This window comes from Punica granatum, chromosome 8 (assembly GCF_007655135.1).
Source record: "Punica granatum isolate Tunisia-2019 chromosome 8, ASM765513v2, whole genome shotgun sequence".
Lineage (NCBI taxonomy): Eukaryota > Viridiplantae > Streptophyta > Magnoliopsida > Myrtales > Lythraceae > Punica > Punica granatum.
Genome location: NC_045134.1, coordinates 586,077 through 603,391, shown reverse-complemented (window position 1 = coordinate 603,391; position 17,315 = coordinate 586,077). Strand labels below are relative to the sequence as shown.

The window sequence follows — 17,315 nt, the reverse complement described above, 5'->3', positions numbered from 1 at the left end:
TGGGATAATTGGAGAATAAGAAACGAATATCAACAAGGATTTGATCGGTTTCAAGGCTTTGATGCTCTGATACCATGTGAAAAGAGGAGAATCGATTGAATTGAAGGTGATGATCTTTATTGATGTGACAACCGTATATATACAAAATAACTCATTGATACCTACGGTAAGTAAATAAAAAAGGATACTGTATAAACTATACAAAGAATATCCTAAGAATATCCTAGAATATCCTAAGAATACAAGAAGATTCTAATGTAACAAATCTCGGAGAATATGTGGAAATATCTCGGAAATCATATATGTGGAAATATCTCGGAAATCATGGCATATCCCGTAATAGTGTGTGTATATATGCAGAAACCCCTTGACATGTTTGTCTCATACCGGCGCTTATCTCACCGGCTCCACCATGAGGACGCAGACCCGCGCCACTGTCATTGGAGGAAACTTTTGAGATGTTCTGCCAAGGAATCCACGGCTTTGGCCCATTCTGGGATCATGCCTTGGGCTACTGGAAAGCGAGCTTGGAGTGGAGAGGCCAGAGAAGGTCTTGCTCTTGAAGTACGAGGATGTCAAGAAAGACGGCATCCCAAGTAAAGAGATTGGCGGAGTTCACAGGGTTTCCATTGACGCCGTCGGACCATCCTCCATAAAGAGGATCAATGACTGGTAGAAGTGGTACAATCATGCAGATTCGACAGTATGAAAAGCCTGGATGCCCACGACCGCGGGATCCATCCCAATGGGGCACCAGATGATGCCTTCTTCAGGAGGTGTGAGGTTGGAGACCGGGTTAATCATCTGAAACCCGATATGGCCGAACGCTTGATGAAGATTGTGCAGGAAAAATTGGGTGGCTCCAATTTGAGCTTTGAAATCACATAACAAGTCTTTCATGTGGCATTAGTATGCACAATTTCCCCGTTTCTGTTCGTTCTGTAGTAGTGAACCAGAAACCCATCCCTAAACAATAGACACCACAATTTTGACATCCACTTTCGTAGAAATCTCACCTATGGAAGATGGGATATTATAAGGGCACAACATCCACCCTTTGCATACATACAGTACACATGCACGAAAGAGCTGTCTGAGAGTACTAAAGTCGACGCAAAAGATACTCACTTTCCCCAAGTAAAACGCGAGGCAATAATAACAAAGTAATGATCTCTGACAGCTCCGAGTTATTAGATGCTAATGTAAAGTATCTCCCGAAAACAGTATCGCGGCCAACAGAAAAAGAGAGCAAAGGGGACACCACGAGGAGGGACCAACAAGAAGGTAAATTCGATTCCTCAGTCGAAGATCAATAACACTTTTTTTTCCTTTTATTTTCTTATGTTACAAATATAGAAGGGGAAGGAAGGAGGATAACTGGAAGAAATGTGACACATTTTGCAAACCTCACAACTACTAGTATGGAGTAGCACTAGCCACCAACTAGCTAATAACTACGACCACCACCACCACTACTACTACAACTACTAGTAGGGTAGGTACAGAGAGTCCACAGCCAAACTCATTACGGGCCTGTTTGGATTGTGGATGAAATTTTAAAATCACAATTCTAACTTAACTCTACCCATTACAAAACAAAATAACTTATATAAAGTCAAAGAGTAGGCCCCATTTATACCACTTTTTTCCACAACAAAACAACATAACTCATACAAAGTCAAAGGGTGGGTCCCATTTATTCCACTCAAAATCAAAATCAAAATCTAATTTTAAAATCATACTATGAAACTAAACGCAACCTACACTTTTATAAAGTCAGGTACAAAATTGTGACACCCTTACAGCCTTGCAAGACAAGTGCATATGATATGTAAAACGGAACAAGAAAGAACAAAGAGAAAAAGAATCAAGAGGGGCAGCGGAGGCGGGAGATCAAATTACTAGATCCATTCCCACAAGAGCCCTGAACCAGGTGGCTCTATACCCCTCTCCGCATGTGCCAAAGGAATCTCTCAGTATCACACAACACCGGCAAATTTCATCTCATTTTCTCCGTTGCTTATGCTTGACTTTGATGATCCTACGCCCAGATTTGTCGCCCCCCGTGTCCAGTGAGAAGCTCCCCCCACCGGCATTGAAGTCCTGGCTTCCTGTAGCCTGGAATGGAGATGGACTCTGCGGCATGGAGAGATTCTGTTGAGCTCCAAACTGGAACGGATTCGCACCAGCACCAGCACCAGCACCAGCCCCAGCATTTGAACCAAATACGAAGCCTGCTGGCACTGAGATGGGCTGTTGCTGACCAAACGATGGGGTTGGAGGGGTACTGCCATGATTAGCCTGGACCGTGTCCTCGGCCATAGAGTCCTCCATACTCATTTGGTCGGCATTATAGTTATTGGCCGGTGAGGGTGACCCGAATATAAAGGGGGAGTTGGAGTTCCCAAACGCAGGTGGAGGTGCAGGGCTAGCAGCAGATGATGTGAACGAGAAGGTTGTACCAGATGAGGTGTTTGCAGGTGCTCCTGTGAATGATAAGGTGGGACCCGATGAGGCGGTAGAGGCAGAAGAGGTGCCACTAGACCCTAGAAAAGATGAGGTCCTTGACAATCCAAAAGCCGGAGCACTGCTAGAGGCTGATCTACGGTTCGCTTGCTGAGCTTGAAGAGACGATAGCTTATCCCGATAGTGGTTATTGATCTCAATAATTCTCTGAACCAAGAAAATTGCTACTCACTAGAAGAACCCACTTACTTGAGGTTATAGAGAAGAAACTCAAAGACAGCTGCCTGAATGAACAAACCTCTCTGTGGCGGGTGTTTTCGGCATCTGTTGCATCATTCTGTTCTTTGACTAACTCCATCACTTCCTTGAAGAACTTGTGTTCATGACCCCCGACAGTCAATGATGGACGATCATCATCATACCCGAATTCCATTTCTTGCTCGTGGGGCTGGGCGCTGGTTCCTCTGTGCGCTTGCTCCTCAGGATGTGATGGGCCTGGTGCTGTTTGGCCACGAAAATAGAGCTAGCTTGATCGAGATATGAGCAGGAAAATTTGTGTACCTCAGCTATCTCAGCAACCCAAAAACCGACAGAACTATGAAACTTCGTCCAAATCGTTTCGGGTCTTTTTACCATCAGAACTCGCAATTAGCTTCCTTCCAATTCAAGCCACTTTTCGGGTTCTTCATCACCAAAACGTTTTGATTTCAAGTCGGAGAACGAATGGAGATGACAGGGTAAAAAAAAAAAAAAGAAAAGAACCCCAGAACTCAGAAGACGTGAAATTCAAAAACGAGTTCCAAAGTGGCGATCGAGGGTGAAATCACCGAAACAGCGAGAGAGAGAGAGAGTTGGTTTGGTCAGCTCACCCGATTGCTCTAATCCCTTTTTCAACAGCTTCGATTGAAAATCTTCACCTTCAGCTGTTCACTTCACGGCCAGTTCTATTGTCTTTGCTATATCGATCTGCTCAAAAGTATTTCCACCATTATTCTTCTTTCCTTCTTTTTCTGCCTTTTCTTTTCCATTTTTGGTTTTTCTTTTTTGTTTCCTATTTCCATCCGACATTGCAACAAATTTTCTTCCCAGGAAATTTCAAAATGAGTAAATATTCGGCGACTATTACTCAATCAAATGACTGCATAACATTCAATAAAAATGCATGTAAGTTGCAGTGGTCCCACCGACTCCAATTTACATTCCATTTGATTGATTGGAAGATAAATAACACCAATTGATTATCTAATCTATATATTTTTCAAAAGAGAAAATGACACTAATGGTTCTAATAACTAAGTCCTAAAATTTTTACTTCAGAAAATTAAATTCTAAAACAATCAAAAAAGCGTCAGCTCCTTTCCGTCACAACTCTACGCGGAGCTGCTAGCACGGATTTAACGGCGTTAAGTGCATACACGTGGCTGTGAAATTGCCGACGCGACCCTCTGTTGACTTGCCTTTCTCCTTTTCTTTCTTTCCTTTTGCCTCCTTCTTCGGTTTTCTTCTTTTGCAGGCTAGCTTCTGCCTATCCCCTGAAAACCCGAGCATTCAATATCACCACCTGCTCTACTTCTTCTCTAAGCCGAGCCTGCAACCAAGATCCCGCAATCTAATCCCAGCAACCTGCTACTTCCCTTGCTTCTTCTCCTTCCATGGTTCTTTCATCATTTTTCGATTTTTTTTTCCTGCAGTTTTGCCTTACTCCTATGAACGGCCATTCCCTGGCTTCTTTGTTCTACCTTCCTGTTAGGAAACCATCAAGACCTGAGGATTGACAGAAATGGAGTGCTCTGCAATTTTGCAGCATGGAGAACCGGGAGAGAAGAGAAGCTTCTTCAGATGTGGGGTGGAGTAGAGTCTTCTGAAGAAGATTCCGTAATAAACTAATAATAAAGCAAATTAAAAGCATCATAATTAGTGGGATCTGCCATTTGCCGAAGAAGCTGGGAGGATAGGAACCTAATCTGTTGACATTTTTTTTTTTTGTTTTTTTTTGCTAATCCGGGGTGTCCGAGCTTCGTCCGATTAATCCTCGGGATTCCGTGAACTCCGATGGTACACGGAGATGGTAATTATGCTAAAGGCGCTCCGGTAACTCCTAGGTGATTCAAATCCGAATCTCGGTATAAACTTGGATGCACGTTAATCATTAGGCCGAATCCGTTGAGTTAGCTAATCTGTTGACATGTTTACAGCTCCTATGAGCTGAGAATGAATTTAGGTTGTCCTTTATTTTTTTGGTAGACATTAAGTAAGAAAATTTATTTGGGATTGTCCATGATAACTTATCTTTTCACCATGATCGGAGCTCCATTACTGCCACCAATCAAAATAACCACTGATTAAACTACATTCAGTACAAAAGAGCTTCCTTTCATTGGATTTCAAATTCAATTTTAAAGAGCGGAAAGCAAAATAACACGAAATTGAACTTCTGAAGAGATCACAAGCTCATTGCACAAAGCCCTAAAATTTACTGTGGCGCCCAATCTAACCCGAAGCCAAAATCGGAGAACAAATAGTTCAGTCGCCGAAGCCGTACAGTCAGTCACAGTCTTCCGGGTGGGCGTGCTTAGTGTAGGTGATGGCGTCGCGGATGACGTTCTCCAAGAAGATCTTCAGGACCCCGCGGGTCTCCTCGTAGATGAGGCCGCTGATTCGCTTGATGCCTCCACGGCGGGCGAGACGGCGGTGGGTTGGCTTCTCAGGAGTTAGTCGGCAATGCATTCATTCTTCCTGCCCCTTCCTTTCTTCCCGTGACTGCCCGGAATCTTTTGCCTTCAAAAGGCCAAACACCAGAATTGTCGCCATAACTGGTTGCAATCAGTTCATTAACCTCGAGGATGGAGAGCCTGGGAGAGGACAAGGTTCCGGGAACCTACTCAGGGGCCACCTCGGAAAGGTCCTCCATTGAGTCTCGGACTCACTCACTGCCTCTCTTCTCCTTGCTCAGACAGAGATCTTCTGCCTCTCTTCTTCTTGGCCCTGTGCAAAAACCAACTGACGTGACACATCAGCAATTTCACGGCCACGTCTATGCACTTGACGCCGTTAAGTCCGTGCTGGCAGCTCCGTAAAGAAGTGTGAGCGAAAGGACCACCGCTGACGCTTTCTTCAAATGTTTTAGGACTTGATTTTTCGAAATAAAACTTTTAGCACTAAATGTTAAAAAAATAATAAATTTTTAAGATCACTAATTTCATTTTTTCTTTTCCAAAATACCGTGAGCAAATTTTTTATTATTATTTTCTTATCTGACAACATTATCAAACGTAATTTTCTTTTTTCCTTTTTCTCTCCATATGCAGAATATCATCCTCTTTCTTCTTTCTACAACTTCTTCCTTTTCTTTTTGCACATTCAAAGGCAATCACTCCTTGTGATTTTTTTTTATTTTGGTATCTTATTTAGAGGATTAACCAGCCATTTTTCCTGCATCTTATTATATGTGTAATGGAGGATTACAATCATTCACATTCAAAGGCATTCTGCATTAGAATTTTTTTTTTCTCCCCCTTAGGGTATGATTAGGGCAAGTACAATCTCAATCACCACCGCCTTTGGAAACCAAAGCACGTCCAGCCCAACAAAGATTAAGATCACGCAGAAAGAGTTGATCGCAGCACAATGCTATGCATATATGCCTAAAACACAAGGCCAAGAAATAGCTGAAGACCAGTTTTCGGATTTATTTCGTTTCTATTATGAAGTTCAAAATGTACAAATAAATGAATTATGCTGCTCACAGGAAGCACAACAATGCCAAAGTCATGGCCAATGACCATCAATATTCCAGATATTCTTTGCCAAAGATCGCCCGACTCCTGAGCCGAGAGGCACATCCTCGAATGACAAGGACCAGAGCGAATATACAACTGGATTCGGTTTGATATCAACACACTCAAATCAGCAAATGCAACTGAGATAGAGATAGGGCAAGTTGAAGTTGGCAACAAAACTGGTTCTTTTTCTTTTCCCTTCATCAACAGTCAACAACAGAGGGGACAAACTATCAGACCATTCTCATTGCACTGAGAGCAATTCACAGATCTCAACCCACTCTCAGCATCATGGGCGACAATCCTGTGGCTTCCATTGCACTTGAAACACAGCACAAACCTGATCCCACCGCAGCCCTCACACGGCCCCTGAGATAGGTTCGGTTGAACCCCTTCGAGCAGCGGCTTCAGCCTTCCCTGCTCGTGCAATCTCACCACTTCCTCCGCCCCTCCAATGTACCTCCCCTTTACAAATAGCCTTGGCGGGATCGCCTTGTTCCCTAGGATCGCCCACAGCTCTTCCTTAAACTCCGAATGCATCGACACGTCCCTCTCAACGTACAAGATCTTGAAGCTCTCCAGCAGGAATCGAACCTGACTGCAGTTTTCGAACGTCTTCCTGATCCCTCTCAGGCTTGTTGTGTAGAAGATGACCGAACTGCTTCCACCTGGTGGGCTCTTCTCTTCAAACGCCAGCAAGGGATCGACGGCATTCTCATTCTCTTGAATCTCTTCGATTCTCCGGGATTTGGAGGGCGGCTCATCAGGGTTGAATTCGAGATTCTCTGCCTCGACTCTTCTCGGTCTTCTCTCTGCCTCGATGATTCGGACGTGTTCCTTAACCGCTAACTCAAATGCTGCCAATAAGTTGGGATCAAACAGGGTGGAGGAGTTCAGGTCGGGCCTCCGGAAGCTCGAGATGTCGATCTCTGACAAGGGGGTTTTGTCGGGATATCTTGGAGCTTCCAAGGATCTCTTCGGGGACATTTCGAGCTCAGCTTCTGCAGTAGCTTCTGATCTCTCTTTCAGGCACCGGGCATTAATCAGAGGACTAACATTTTCTTTCTCGACTGTATCATATTCTATGGCATCCATCTCTTCATCTTCCAGGTCTTTCATGAGCTCCGCAACATCAATTATGTCCTGTTCTTGAATCGGGACATCTTTCCGCTCATCAGCCATGTTCCGCTTCGGCTCTTCCCGAGATTTAAAGATTGCGTTTCTGATAAAATTCTCAACGTACCCGTCTGCTGCGTTCACATGAAGGATGCGATCCTGCTTGAGATACCCGATGGGCTTGATCGACTGGAGCTTCTTCAAGACCTTCCCCTTCACTCCCTTCATCTTCTCGGAACTCGGCCACCAACGAAATCCGATAAGAGAAAAAAAGAAAAAAAAAAACCGAGGACTTGGGGTTGGGGCTAAAGATCAGAGCTTTTGGTTGGGTTTCTGAAGCTCAAATTGAATCTTCTTGCAAGAGTCGATCGATCGGCAAGAAGGTGAAAGCGCGAGGCTGAGACCAAAACGTTTTGTCTTTTTGGGCTCCAGAAGGAGGAGGAAAGTGGGGATGTTTTGTCAATCTCAACGGCTAGAAAAAGCTGTTTTTAAATTCGAAAATAGAGTCAGGGGAACGAAGGGATCCTATGCGTTCAGATCTTCGGGGGGGGGGGAATCGGAAATATGCTTGCGGGTCATCGCCACGTGTACGGGGAAGAAACCTCATCAGAACATTTTTAGGGATCAATAGCACACGAAATGCCATCCATTGCTGACGCGGCGGCAGCTGATTGGGTGGAATTTGGAAAGCCCAGTCCTCAGGGAATCGGAGAGGAATGAGGTTAACGGTCATAATTTCACGAGCAGGCGGGACCTACTATTACTATCACTATAACTATTACTATTACTATTACTCGTGAGGTTGGACAACAAAAATAACATAACAAAGTTCCGACCAAGAAAAACAATTCTCAAGGAAAACATTTTCCATTCTCTTCTTTCTCTCATCAAGTGTGCGTATAATTCCATGCTTGTTTTCCAAATTTCTTCGCTTCATTTCTTATGGCTTAGTGTCTCCTTAGCACCAAACAGTCTGTCGAGACTCGATAATTTGATTTCTACGATTTGGACATTTGATGAACAAACATGCTATATATGGTGGAGGATATAAACATTCGATTAAGCTCCAACGTCTAGTGATTTGAGATGGATCACAACCTATCTAGTCTTAGGTGTGCGTAACTCTATATCATATATCACTGAGGAATGTTTTGATCATCAATGTAATATTTCTGTTTCAAAAATAATACATTGTGAAATACAATAAGGAATCATGGACCATAAGCTCAATATTGATTTTCCGATGTTAATATAGAAATTTTAAAAAGAAAATGAACGCAATCAGATGGTTTAGAATTTGAGATCCTGAATCTGGAGATTTATAGTGTGTTTGGTTATAGATTTGAGTTGCGTTAAATTTTGATTTTAATTGATTTGTAATGATTGTGACGTTAAATTGTGATAAAAAAATTGTGAAAAAGTAATGAATAGTTGAAAAATAATAATAATTGTATTGTTGAATTGTAGAAAAAATAATGAATAGTTTAGATAATTTATTATTAAAAATTGAATTGAATAGTTAAAAATTGAAGAAAAATGAAAAAAAAAAAGTAATAATTGTGTTGTTGACTTTTATTATGTAGCGAGTAGAGTTAAAGTTATAGTTAAAATTTTAAAATCGAATTCAAAAATCAAACTGGGCAACTTTTTTTTTTAAGAAAAAGTAATTTTAAACGGCTTCAAAACCCACCGGAGGCACTTTATGGTCAGGATTATGTCAACGATCCGGCGACGCAAATCGAATATCAATCAAACCCGATCGTTGGGCTTAGACCTATTGACAGCCCATAGAGAAATAAATTATTGAAGATTCGGGCTACAGGACCAAAGTAAGTACTCAACGCGGGCTTTTTGCTTGCTTCATTCATAGTTCATCCCATTCCCAACCGACCAAAGTCATAGCCCATTAACCTGAGCGGCGAGCATGGGCTTTCATGTTTCGTCATGGATGGACACAACACAAGATTTGAGCCTTCCTAACTCCTTGGACATGGCACGACGCGTTCATGCACGACTCTTTTAAGATTTCCTCCATGGCACGACGCATATCAAATTTTGTGTTTCCGGATTTTCTCATTAGACTACCTATCCGCCTCCAGTTCTGCTACAGAAACACGGATATTTGTCCCAAATTTGTATGCCATTTTGAAGTATTGATCTCGGAGAGGTAGTAGGAGTAGATAGTTCCATAGAATTACATTACAAAGAATGACAATGATGGGTTCTATTAATTGGAGTCTTCGTTGTGTTCTTCTCTTCAATTCAATCAGATTCAGAAGGGTAAGTTTCAAGTTCGTTCACTCACTCAGTTCAGCAGATATTTCGTTACACGTCTCATGGTTTTGAAGTACACATACAGCCACAGACCCTCAGAGTAACCGACATGCAGTTTCAAGACCCCCAGAAAAAAGAGATTGCATTCTTTTCTTCTTCTTTTTTTGGTTCCTTCTTCTTTTTTGAAATTCTTATTCTTTTTTCTTCTTTAACTAATTTTTAGAGATATTATAGTATTAAATACAATTAACCAATTAATTAATTAATTAATTAATGAGAGAAATACATGAGAGAAGGGAGAGAGCCAGAGAGGGAAGGGGGAGAGAGAGGACTTGGAAAGTGAGTAAAGAGAGACAAATCCTATTGGCAGCATGGCTGCAGCTCATGCCAAGTGTTTGGCAACTCAATAAAAACCAAATTACACCAAACAAACAAAACATTAAATAATATAAATTTGAACCATCTTGGTTAAAGTAATTCGACTTCAAATAAATTTTACATTCGAACGTTGTAAATGAAAAAAAAAATTCATATTGTGAGGATTTCACCCTTAATGAATCAATTCAGTTCGAACTAAAATACTCGAGGTCTATTAGACTTTTGGATAACGGGATGTACACTGAAAAATAATAATATAAAAATTTAACAGTCCATCTAACATGATAAGAAGTTATTATGATGTATTTGATTCTTTTAATTCAAGTGTTTAATATTTCAATTTTAAGTATTTAGTATTTTTACTATTCATGATTAATACAAGTAGTTGTTTCTTTTACTCTTAATTCAAGTACTTATTAATTTGTATAGTTCATCACAAATAGTATAAGTACTAAATATTTAAATTGAAATGTGATTTATATCACCCTAACTCTTTGTGATGTTAGAATTTTTCCGAATTTGATTACAATGGAGGAGGACTATTTACCAAAGGGGGTGACTGGGGAAGGAAATCAAGGAGGCACAAGAGATTTCATATCGACGAGAATTAGATTTAGAATGTCTTGATTTCTAGTAAGAGATTGCGCTACTGCTCTGTAACTATTTTTCTTAATGAATAAATGTAACATTTAACCAAAGCAAGTGGTGAATTGACAAGGTTTGAGATTTTAAAGAAGTTGATTCAACCTCCCTTTTTTGGGTAATAAAGGGACACATGGGCTTAGTTCAAGAAAAATAAATAAAAGTAAATAAAAAGATACATAAATTCCACTTGTGAAGATTAAATTTAAAATCTCTTGGTTCCGGGTGATGCCTCATGCCACTGTGTCAAGATGTCTTCCTCTAAACCTCCCCTTTAAATACGTGGGTTTGTCCTTTTTCTTCATTTTTTTTTCTATTTACTATTATATTTTTTTTATTTTTTTAGTTTCTCTCTTGGTTTAAAAATTTTTTTTTTTTGGGAGGGGGGGCTTAGGTTCTCACTTTCACTTCCCTTCCCCCACTTTCCTTCTGCTGCTGTCTCTCTCCTTGTTTTGGTAAACCACTTCCTCTGTTTCTCTTGAATTAGATTCATCCCTCCCCCAACAAACCATCCATCTTTTAGACTCATACACCATATACAGAAGAAGAAGAAGAAGAAGAAGAAGAAGAAGAAGAAGAAGAAGAGGAACTTCCTTCCAACTCCTCCTGTTCCCTTCCTTCCATTAACCTTCTCTTCCCATCTCCCCATTGTGTTGTTCTTCTTGCATTGCTCTGCCCCTTCACCTTCATCTTTATCTTCAAGAATCAGATGAAAAGGTTAAGGTCTCCTCCTTCTTCCTCTCCCTGCTCCTCATCTTCTTCTTCCTCATGCGCCGTCGCTGGGCCCTGTGAACCTCGCGATCATCAGCAAGGCAAGAAACCCAAGTCCAAGAGGGCAAGAAAGTCCCAGAAACAGAGCTGTGATGAATCTCACAACAATGCAAACAGCCCAAACTCTGCCACTGGAAGAAGAAGCTCCATTTACAGAGGTGTCACCAGGTAAATCCAATAGCATATACTTTACCCGTGCCATGCCTGTGTCCCTTCTTCGTTCTTAATCCTAGCTTCCATGAATTCCCCACAGATATTCTTTCATGCAATACAAATGGAATGGAATTAGCAAACAATTAATTATATTGTCATGAAAATGTTTCTTTCCCTCGATTCAACATCGTACTCGTGTTTCGGTCGATGTGTCATGGAAGGTCCAGCAGTTGCATTGCATGTGCGACATAATTAATGTTTGTATCGAATTGAATTGAATTGAATGTGAGAACACAAACCCATTGGGGCAGGCATAGGTGGACAGGGAGGTTTGAGGCTCACCTGTGGGATAAGAGTTCATGGAACAATGTTCAGAACAAGAAAGGGCGACAAGGTGACACTATAATTTCTTTTGTTCTTTTTTTTCCTTTTACATCCTTCATTATAGTTAATACAAATCTTGGGTTTACATTAATATTGTAGAATTAAGATTAAGGGAAAATTAAGGAGATCTACAAAATCTTTTGTTTATTTGCTTAATTAATCATTATTGTTCTTATTTATTTGTTTATTTATTTTGGATACTGATTTGTGGGTATTTTTATTCCTTGGTGGTGTGGTCTGGTGATCCCTGTCATTGCCAACGTTCATGTACACTTTTGTCCCTGCACAGTTTACTTAGGTAAGTCTAAGATCTCAACCCCTTCTTTGTATATATATTTTTTATTGCTATTTATTTTAGACGAATCATTTTTTCTTTTATTCTTTTTTTTTTTTGACAAGCGAACCATTAAATAAAGACATATGTTCTAATTCTGATACATATACATATATATATATATATAAAGAATTAAGTATTAATATCAAGGTATTGAAATAATGTCGATGCAGGAGCATATGATAGTGAGGAGGCAGCTGCTCGCACCTATGATCTCGCTGCTTTGAAATACTGGGGCCCCGACACTACATTAAATTTTTCGGTACGAAAAAATGGGCATGTTTTCTTGACTCAGTTGGTGCCCCTTGTTGTTGTTGTTGTTGTTGTTATTATTTTCAAAGCAGAATTTGATCGTCATCAATCTAGTCAAATATATGGGGCCTGCAGATAGATGATTACAAGAAAGAGCTCAAAGAAATGCAGAACCTCTCCAAGGAAGAGTACTTGGCGTCGTTGAGACGGCGCAGCAGTGGCTTCTCAAGAGGGGTTTCAAAGTATCGTGGTGTGGCTAGGTACATTGTAACTTTTTTTTTTTAAGTGTATAAGAAGGTAAATAGTTATAATTTAGTCAGGAACATACAGAACAATATATATATATATATATATATATATATATATAAATTTACTTTTAAGTAGTGGCATAACACGAATGAGATAATACATATTTGAGAGAGAATAAAAATACCAATTAGCGAGCAATAAAGAACTTGTTTGTCATCTGCATAATATAGGTGAGAATGGCAATAGTGCGTCTATGACATTGAGATTATGTTGCAAACTTCTCAGGCACCACCACAATGGGCGATGGGAGGCGCGTATCGGCCGAGTTCTTGGTAACAAGTACCTCTACTTGGGTACATACAGTAAGTTTCTCCGTCCCTTGTGTCGTGAAATTCTTACATAAAAACAATTAGACATGTGTGTGTGTATATATATATAATGCAGGTACCGTGCGCAAAATTTAATGCAATGTATGTGGTCTATAAAACATATATACCTCGGTGTTCGATGACATCAGGAAATGAATAAACTATAGGTCATTAACTCGGCTTAGCTAGGTAGTGGTCCATGTAAGTGTAACAAGGATGGTTTTGGAGTATGTCGAAATTAAGGAACCACAATAGGACATAAGACATACATCTTGGTAACATAATTATCTTCTTTTAAGCGTTAGAGGGTCCCAATGGGTTAAGATATTCATAAGCTTTCCGTGTGGATTTAATCTATTTCCCTCAAATCGAAGAAAATTGTTGGTTTCTGATTTTATACACTGTTAGAAAATGAATTTTTTTCACAAATAATAAACACACATATATATATAATATTTAATTAGGCAACTGAGACAAGCAATCCTCATTTCTGGCAGATGTTAATTTCAAACATTATGGGTGTCATCCAATAAGCTATGGACCTATCTGGCACCAGAGATTTTACTTATTTTTGGTCCGCCGAACTTGTTATATTCATCGGTCAAACGTCAAAACCGCTAGGGACCTGACAAATTAATTAAATTAAATTATTTCCCGGTTAGGGTTGTTTTCCTCAATTGGCAATTATATCACTAAAACTTTTTTTTGGGGGGGGGGGGGCTAATATCACTAGAACCTAATTAAAAATAGACAAACAATAATATATCATATATAAATATCAGTATATATATTACTAAAATAATGAAAACGTATCTATACTATTATATATAAGAGAACGATATATATGTCATAGATTTTGTCTTTTAGAATAAGGTGATCATCAGCGTTATCTCTCATTATGCATGGCTCTGATCTCCTATATAAATCTAATGCATGGTTTATATTCAATTCACATGCACTCCTAAGTCCTAACAATTTCACACGCTCCCCGGGCTCCTAAGAGATATATGGCCTAAGGAAAACCCTATTGACATCTAATCAATTAATATCTTCATAATATTAATTATACACACATATATATATATATATATATCAGATAACAAATGCCAAAGTTTGTAATTATAATTAAGCTCAGGCATGACATAGGAGAAAGTCTTCAGCTAACTACCTTCACCACGTCAGCCAGTGGCAAGCGGACACATGTGCATTCCTCTGTTCCAAAATTTAAAAAAAAAAGACCCTAAATTTTTTCCTTCTAAAAAATTGACCCAATTTCTTTCTGTCTCCTCTCCTCTTCCCAATCCTTCTCCCGGACGATTTCCTTTTCTCACTCCTCCTTCTACAAACAGCCATTGCCTCACCCTCCCACCACCGCCGATCGGCCCTTACTCCTACGTCAGGACGTCTGCTCTTCGTTGCCACCACTCCCTCGCTTCGACATCGTCTCTCACTTGACCTCGCTCCAATCTCGCTTCAAATCTCAACTTCAATCTTCTTGGACTGCGAGCCCTTGACTTTCACTCGAGAGGGTAAGTCAGACGGAGAAGAGGGAAACGAGAGGGAGAGTGAGATCTTGGCGAGAAGAAGAGAGAGACAGCAGGAGAACGAAGGTGATTGTCGATTATTAAGGAGGGAGGTGGAAGAGATGGCGGCGCAATTGAAGAGAGGGCCAGAGAAGATAGAAAATCGCATAGGATAGGGGACAGAGAAGCAATTGCGGCAATTTTTTGAAGGAATGCACACGTGTTCATTTCCCACTGGCTTAGTTCACAGGTGACGTGGTGAACTTAATTCACCTAATAATTTCTCCATGCGATACGATCTGATTTTACGCCGAAAGGGGGAGCACGTGAGGTGAGATCCCACAGGCTGATATAATATGAGTATATACACTTTATATATATATATATATATTCCCTAATAAATATCAGAGGAGCACAAATGAGAGTTTTGCATGCAATTATGCATTATATATATATATATATATATATATACTCTCTTATTCTATTAATAATTAAATAGTTCAGTTTTCTTTATATATGACCTTCATTAATTAATAAAATATGTCGGGGCTTCAACTTTCTGTATATAATGACACGCATGACATCACGTGAGGGCGTGGGCTCCGATCTGATTTACTATAGGAGTAAATCAAAATTATAGACGATACCATTTCTTTTCTTAATAATATTACCTTAGCAACCTAGCTCACAAACTTAGTAATAATACTATATAAAAATTCATAAATTCCAACTATAAATTAGTGATACGCTTAGAACTCTAATCGTGCTATCCCACTAGAGACACGAGACTGTAGAAATGAATCTAAACTTTCACCGTACAAAATTTTTTCCGAGAATATTTGCTCAATCGGTTTAATTTTTCTACTCTAACTAACAAGATCGATATTTTTCGGGGAGCTGCCTAATATTTTTGTTGATTTGAATATTTAAACAAGAGATTTTTGTTATTTCTCTTTTGATTTGGATCTCAACAGAAGTTTTAGTTTAAAAGATTATCAACATTTTAATTTTAAAAAAGTAACAGACTAAAACAGAAAGATTTCTATACAATATTGAATATTCCTCATTGAACTAGCTAGCTGGGGATGCGGTCACGTGATTTCTAATCCCGTTGTACAGTAATAGTACTTAAAGTAGTCGACATTATTAAATTAAATACTTAATTATATTTATAAGTTTGGCTTATTAAATTACTTTATTACATTGTTAATTTTGACCTTTTTCCCCCCTCAACATTTTGCATTAATTTGATTTTTTGGTTTATGAAAAAAAAAATGAAATTAGATACACAAGAGGAGGCAGCAGCAGCATACGACATGGCAGCAATTCAATACAGAGGAGCAAATGCAGTGACCAATTTTGACATCAGCAATTACATTGATCGCTTAAAGAAGAAAGGCATCCATATTGACCTTCCCCATCAATTATACCAAAGAATTTCTAATCCCTCCTCCATCGAGCCACAGCTCGAACCCGAAGCGCCAGCACCAGAAAAGGAACAACAAGAAGATCAAGCCGTGCAAACCAAAGCAGAAGTGGTAGAGGAATTAGCCGTGGAAACAAAAGCAGAAGTGATGAAAGCCGGAGAGATGGCCTCGGCCACCGGTCTCCATTACCCCAAGTTCTCTCCGTGCATGGACTCTTCGACGATAATTGATGACCACGTCAGTGACCAAGACCATCCTTGGAACTTCTGTATGGACGTTGAGGCCGGGGCGTACCCCTCTCTGCACGTTTCTGATCTCCCCTTCGAGAAATACAGCAATCATATTGAACTGCCGGACGTGTTGGGGGACTGCAAAGGCTTCGATGATGATATCCACCTAATATTTGAAGTGGGGTCAGATCATAACGATGAGTTGGTGATCAGCCCAGAATGCGTGCTGGACAACTCGAGCTGTGACACCGGCCCAAATGTCTTGGAGACCATCTTGGAGAGAAGAGGTTCGGGAAAAGGTGAGTTATCAATGTCCCCAATATCTTCTACAGTATCTTCGCCAGTTTCATCATCGACGACGACCTCGGTTTATTGTAGTGTTTGAAAGGTTCAATCTAGACTAGCGAGGCTGGTTTGGGAAGGTTGGGAATGGTTGAGGTCGGTCAACTTTGCAGCACATATTGTTGTTGTTGTTGGGATCCGTTAAGTAAGATTTGGGTTAGTGGAAAAGATTCACAAAAAAAGAAAAAACCCTTTTTTCTTTCTTAAAGAGAAAAGAAGACAAAAAGTGTCGCCAATGCATTCTCACCATTTTTTTTTTCAGAGATACATAAATTTAGTGTAATGAAATATAAATTATAAATTTTTAATAAAAAGATGTCGGCAGGCTCATCTGAATATCGAACCCATAATCTCTTTATCACTAGACAATGGCGCTTATCACTGTACCATACACACTCTCTTTGATCTTATCCCAGATTTATTCTTTACTTTAATTTGTTTCTTGAGCTTCCTAAAAATGTTGGCATATTGCTCAGAGGAAGTAACTCATGCCCAAAGCCAGGTACATCATGCAGTCAAGTTTAAACCGTCGCCTGAATATAGCAATAACATGCAATAGCTAGGCTTTTATTGTTTTATCAAAAAAGAAATTGGCATATCATGCACGTCACTCCCCTCTGGGCTTGG

At 39.9% G+C, this 17,315-nt stretch overlaps 3 protein-coding genes across 5 annotated transcripts; 1 reads left to right on the top strand and 2 right to left on the bottom strand.

The window, feature by feature from the left end:
- Positions 1 to 1,328: 1,328 nt before the first annotated feature.
- LOC116186960 (nuclear pore complex protein NUP1-like) lies at positions 1,329 to 3,478 on the bottom strand. Of its 2 annotated transcripts, none has more exons than XM_031515521.1 (3): positions 3,336 to 3,478; positions 2,765 to 2,967; positions 1,329 to 2,673 (listed from the first exon to the last, which is right to left on the bottom strand). In XM_031515521.1, the coding sequence occupies exons 2-3, from the start codon at positions 2,897 to 2,899 to the stop codon at positions 2,005 to 2,007; spliced, it is 804 nt and encodes a 267-aa protein (XP_031371381.1). In that variant the 5' UTR covers positions 2,900 to 2,967; positions 3,336 to 3,478; the 3' UTR covers positions 1,329 to 2,004. The 2 variants fall into 2 exon arrangements, with proteins under 2 accessions (XP_031371381.1, XP_031371380.1); XM_031515520.1 differs by having other exon boundaries at positions 2,765 to 3,149; positions 3,336 to 3,450.
- Positions 3,479 to 6,157: 2,679 nt separating this feature from the next.
- LOC116187219 (uncharacterized protein At3g28850-like) lies at positions 6,158 to 7,848 on the bottom strand. The gene has a single exon (XM_031515856.1). The coding sequence runs from the start codon at positions 7,587 to 7,589 to the stop codon at positions 6,456 to 6,458; it is 1,134 nt and encodes a 377-aa protein (XP_031371716.1). The 5' UTR covers positions 7,590 to 7,848; the 3' UTR covers positions 6,158 to 6,455.
- Positions 7,849 to 11,020: 3,172 nt separating this feature from the next.
- On the top strand, positions 11,021 to 17,035 carry LOC116189435 (ethylene-responsive transcription factor WRI1). 2 transcript variants are annotated; one of them, XM_031519093.1, is made up of 7 exons: positions 11,021 to 11,594; positions 11,891 to 11,973; positions 12,253 to 12,261; positions 12,471 to 12,559; positions 12,685 to 12,809; positions 13,084 to 13,160; positions 15,974 to 17,035. In XM_031519093.1, the coding sequence occupies exons 1-7, from the start codon at positions 11,365 to 11,367 to the stop codon at positions 16,729 to 16,731; spliced, it is 1,371 nt and encodes a 456-aa protein (XP_031374953.1). In that variant the 5' UTR covers positions 11,021 to 11,364; the 3' UTR covers positions 16,732 to 17,035. The 2 variants fall into 2 exon arrangements, with proteins under 2 accessions (XP_031374953.1, XP_031374952.1); XM_031519092.1 differs by having other exon boundaries at positions 11,023 to 11,594; positions 12,664 to 12,809.
- Positions 17,036 to 17,315: the final 280 nt, after the last annotated feature.

Bases quoted from the DNA above. Each gene is read 5' to 3' on its own strand.
- LOC116186960 (XM_031515521.1), bottom strand. From the start codon at position 2,899: ATGGAATTCGGGTATGATGATGATCGTCCATCATTGACTGTCGGGGGT. The intron at 2,674-2,764 runs GTTTGTTCATTC...TTCTTGGTTCAG, and splicing joins AAAACACCCGCCACAGAGAG to AGAATTATTGAGATCAATAA.
- LOC116187219 (XM_031515856.1), bottom strand. From the start codon at position 7,589: ATGAAGGGAGTGAAGGGGAAGGTCTTGAAGAAGCTCCAGTCGATCAAG.
- LOC116189435 (XM_031519092.1), top strand. From the start codon at position 11,365: ATGAAAAGGTTAAGGTCTCCTCCTTCTTCCTCTCCCTGCTCCTCATCT. The intron at 11,595-11,890 runs GTAAATCCAATA...CCATTGGGGCAG, and splicing joins ATTTACAGAGGTGTCACCAG to GCATAGGTGGACAGGGAGGT. The intron at 12,560-12,663 runs GTACGAAAAAAT...TCATCAATCTAG, and splicing joins ACACTACATTAAATTTTTCG to TCAAATATATGGGGCCTGCA.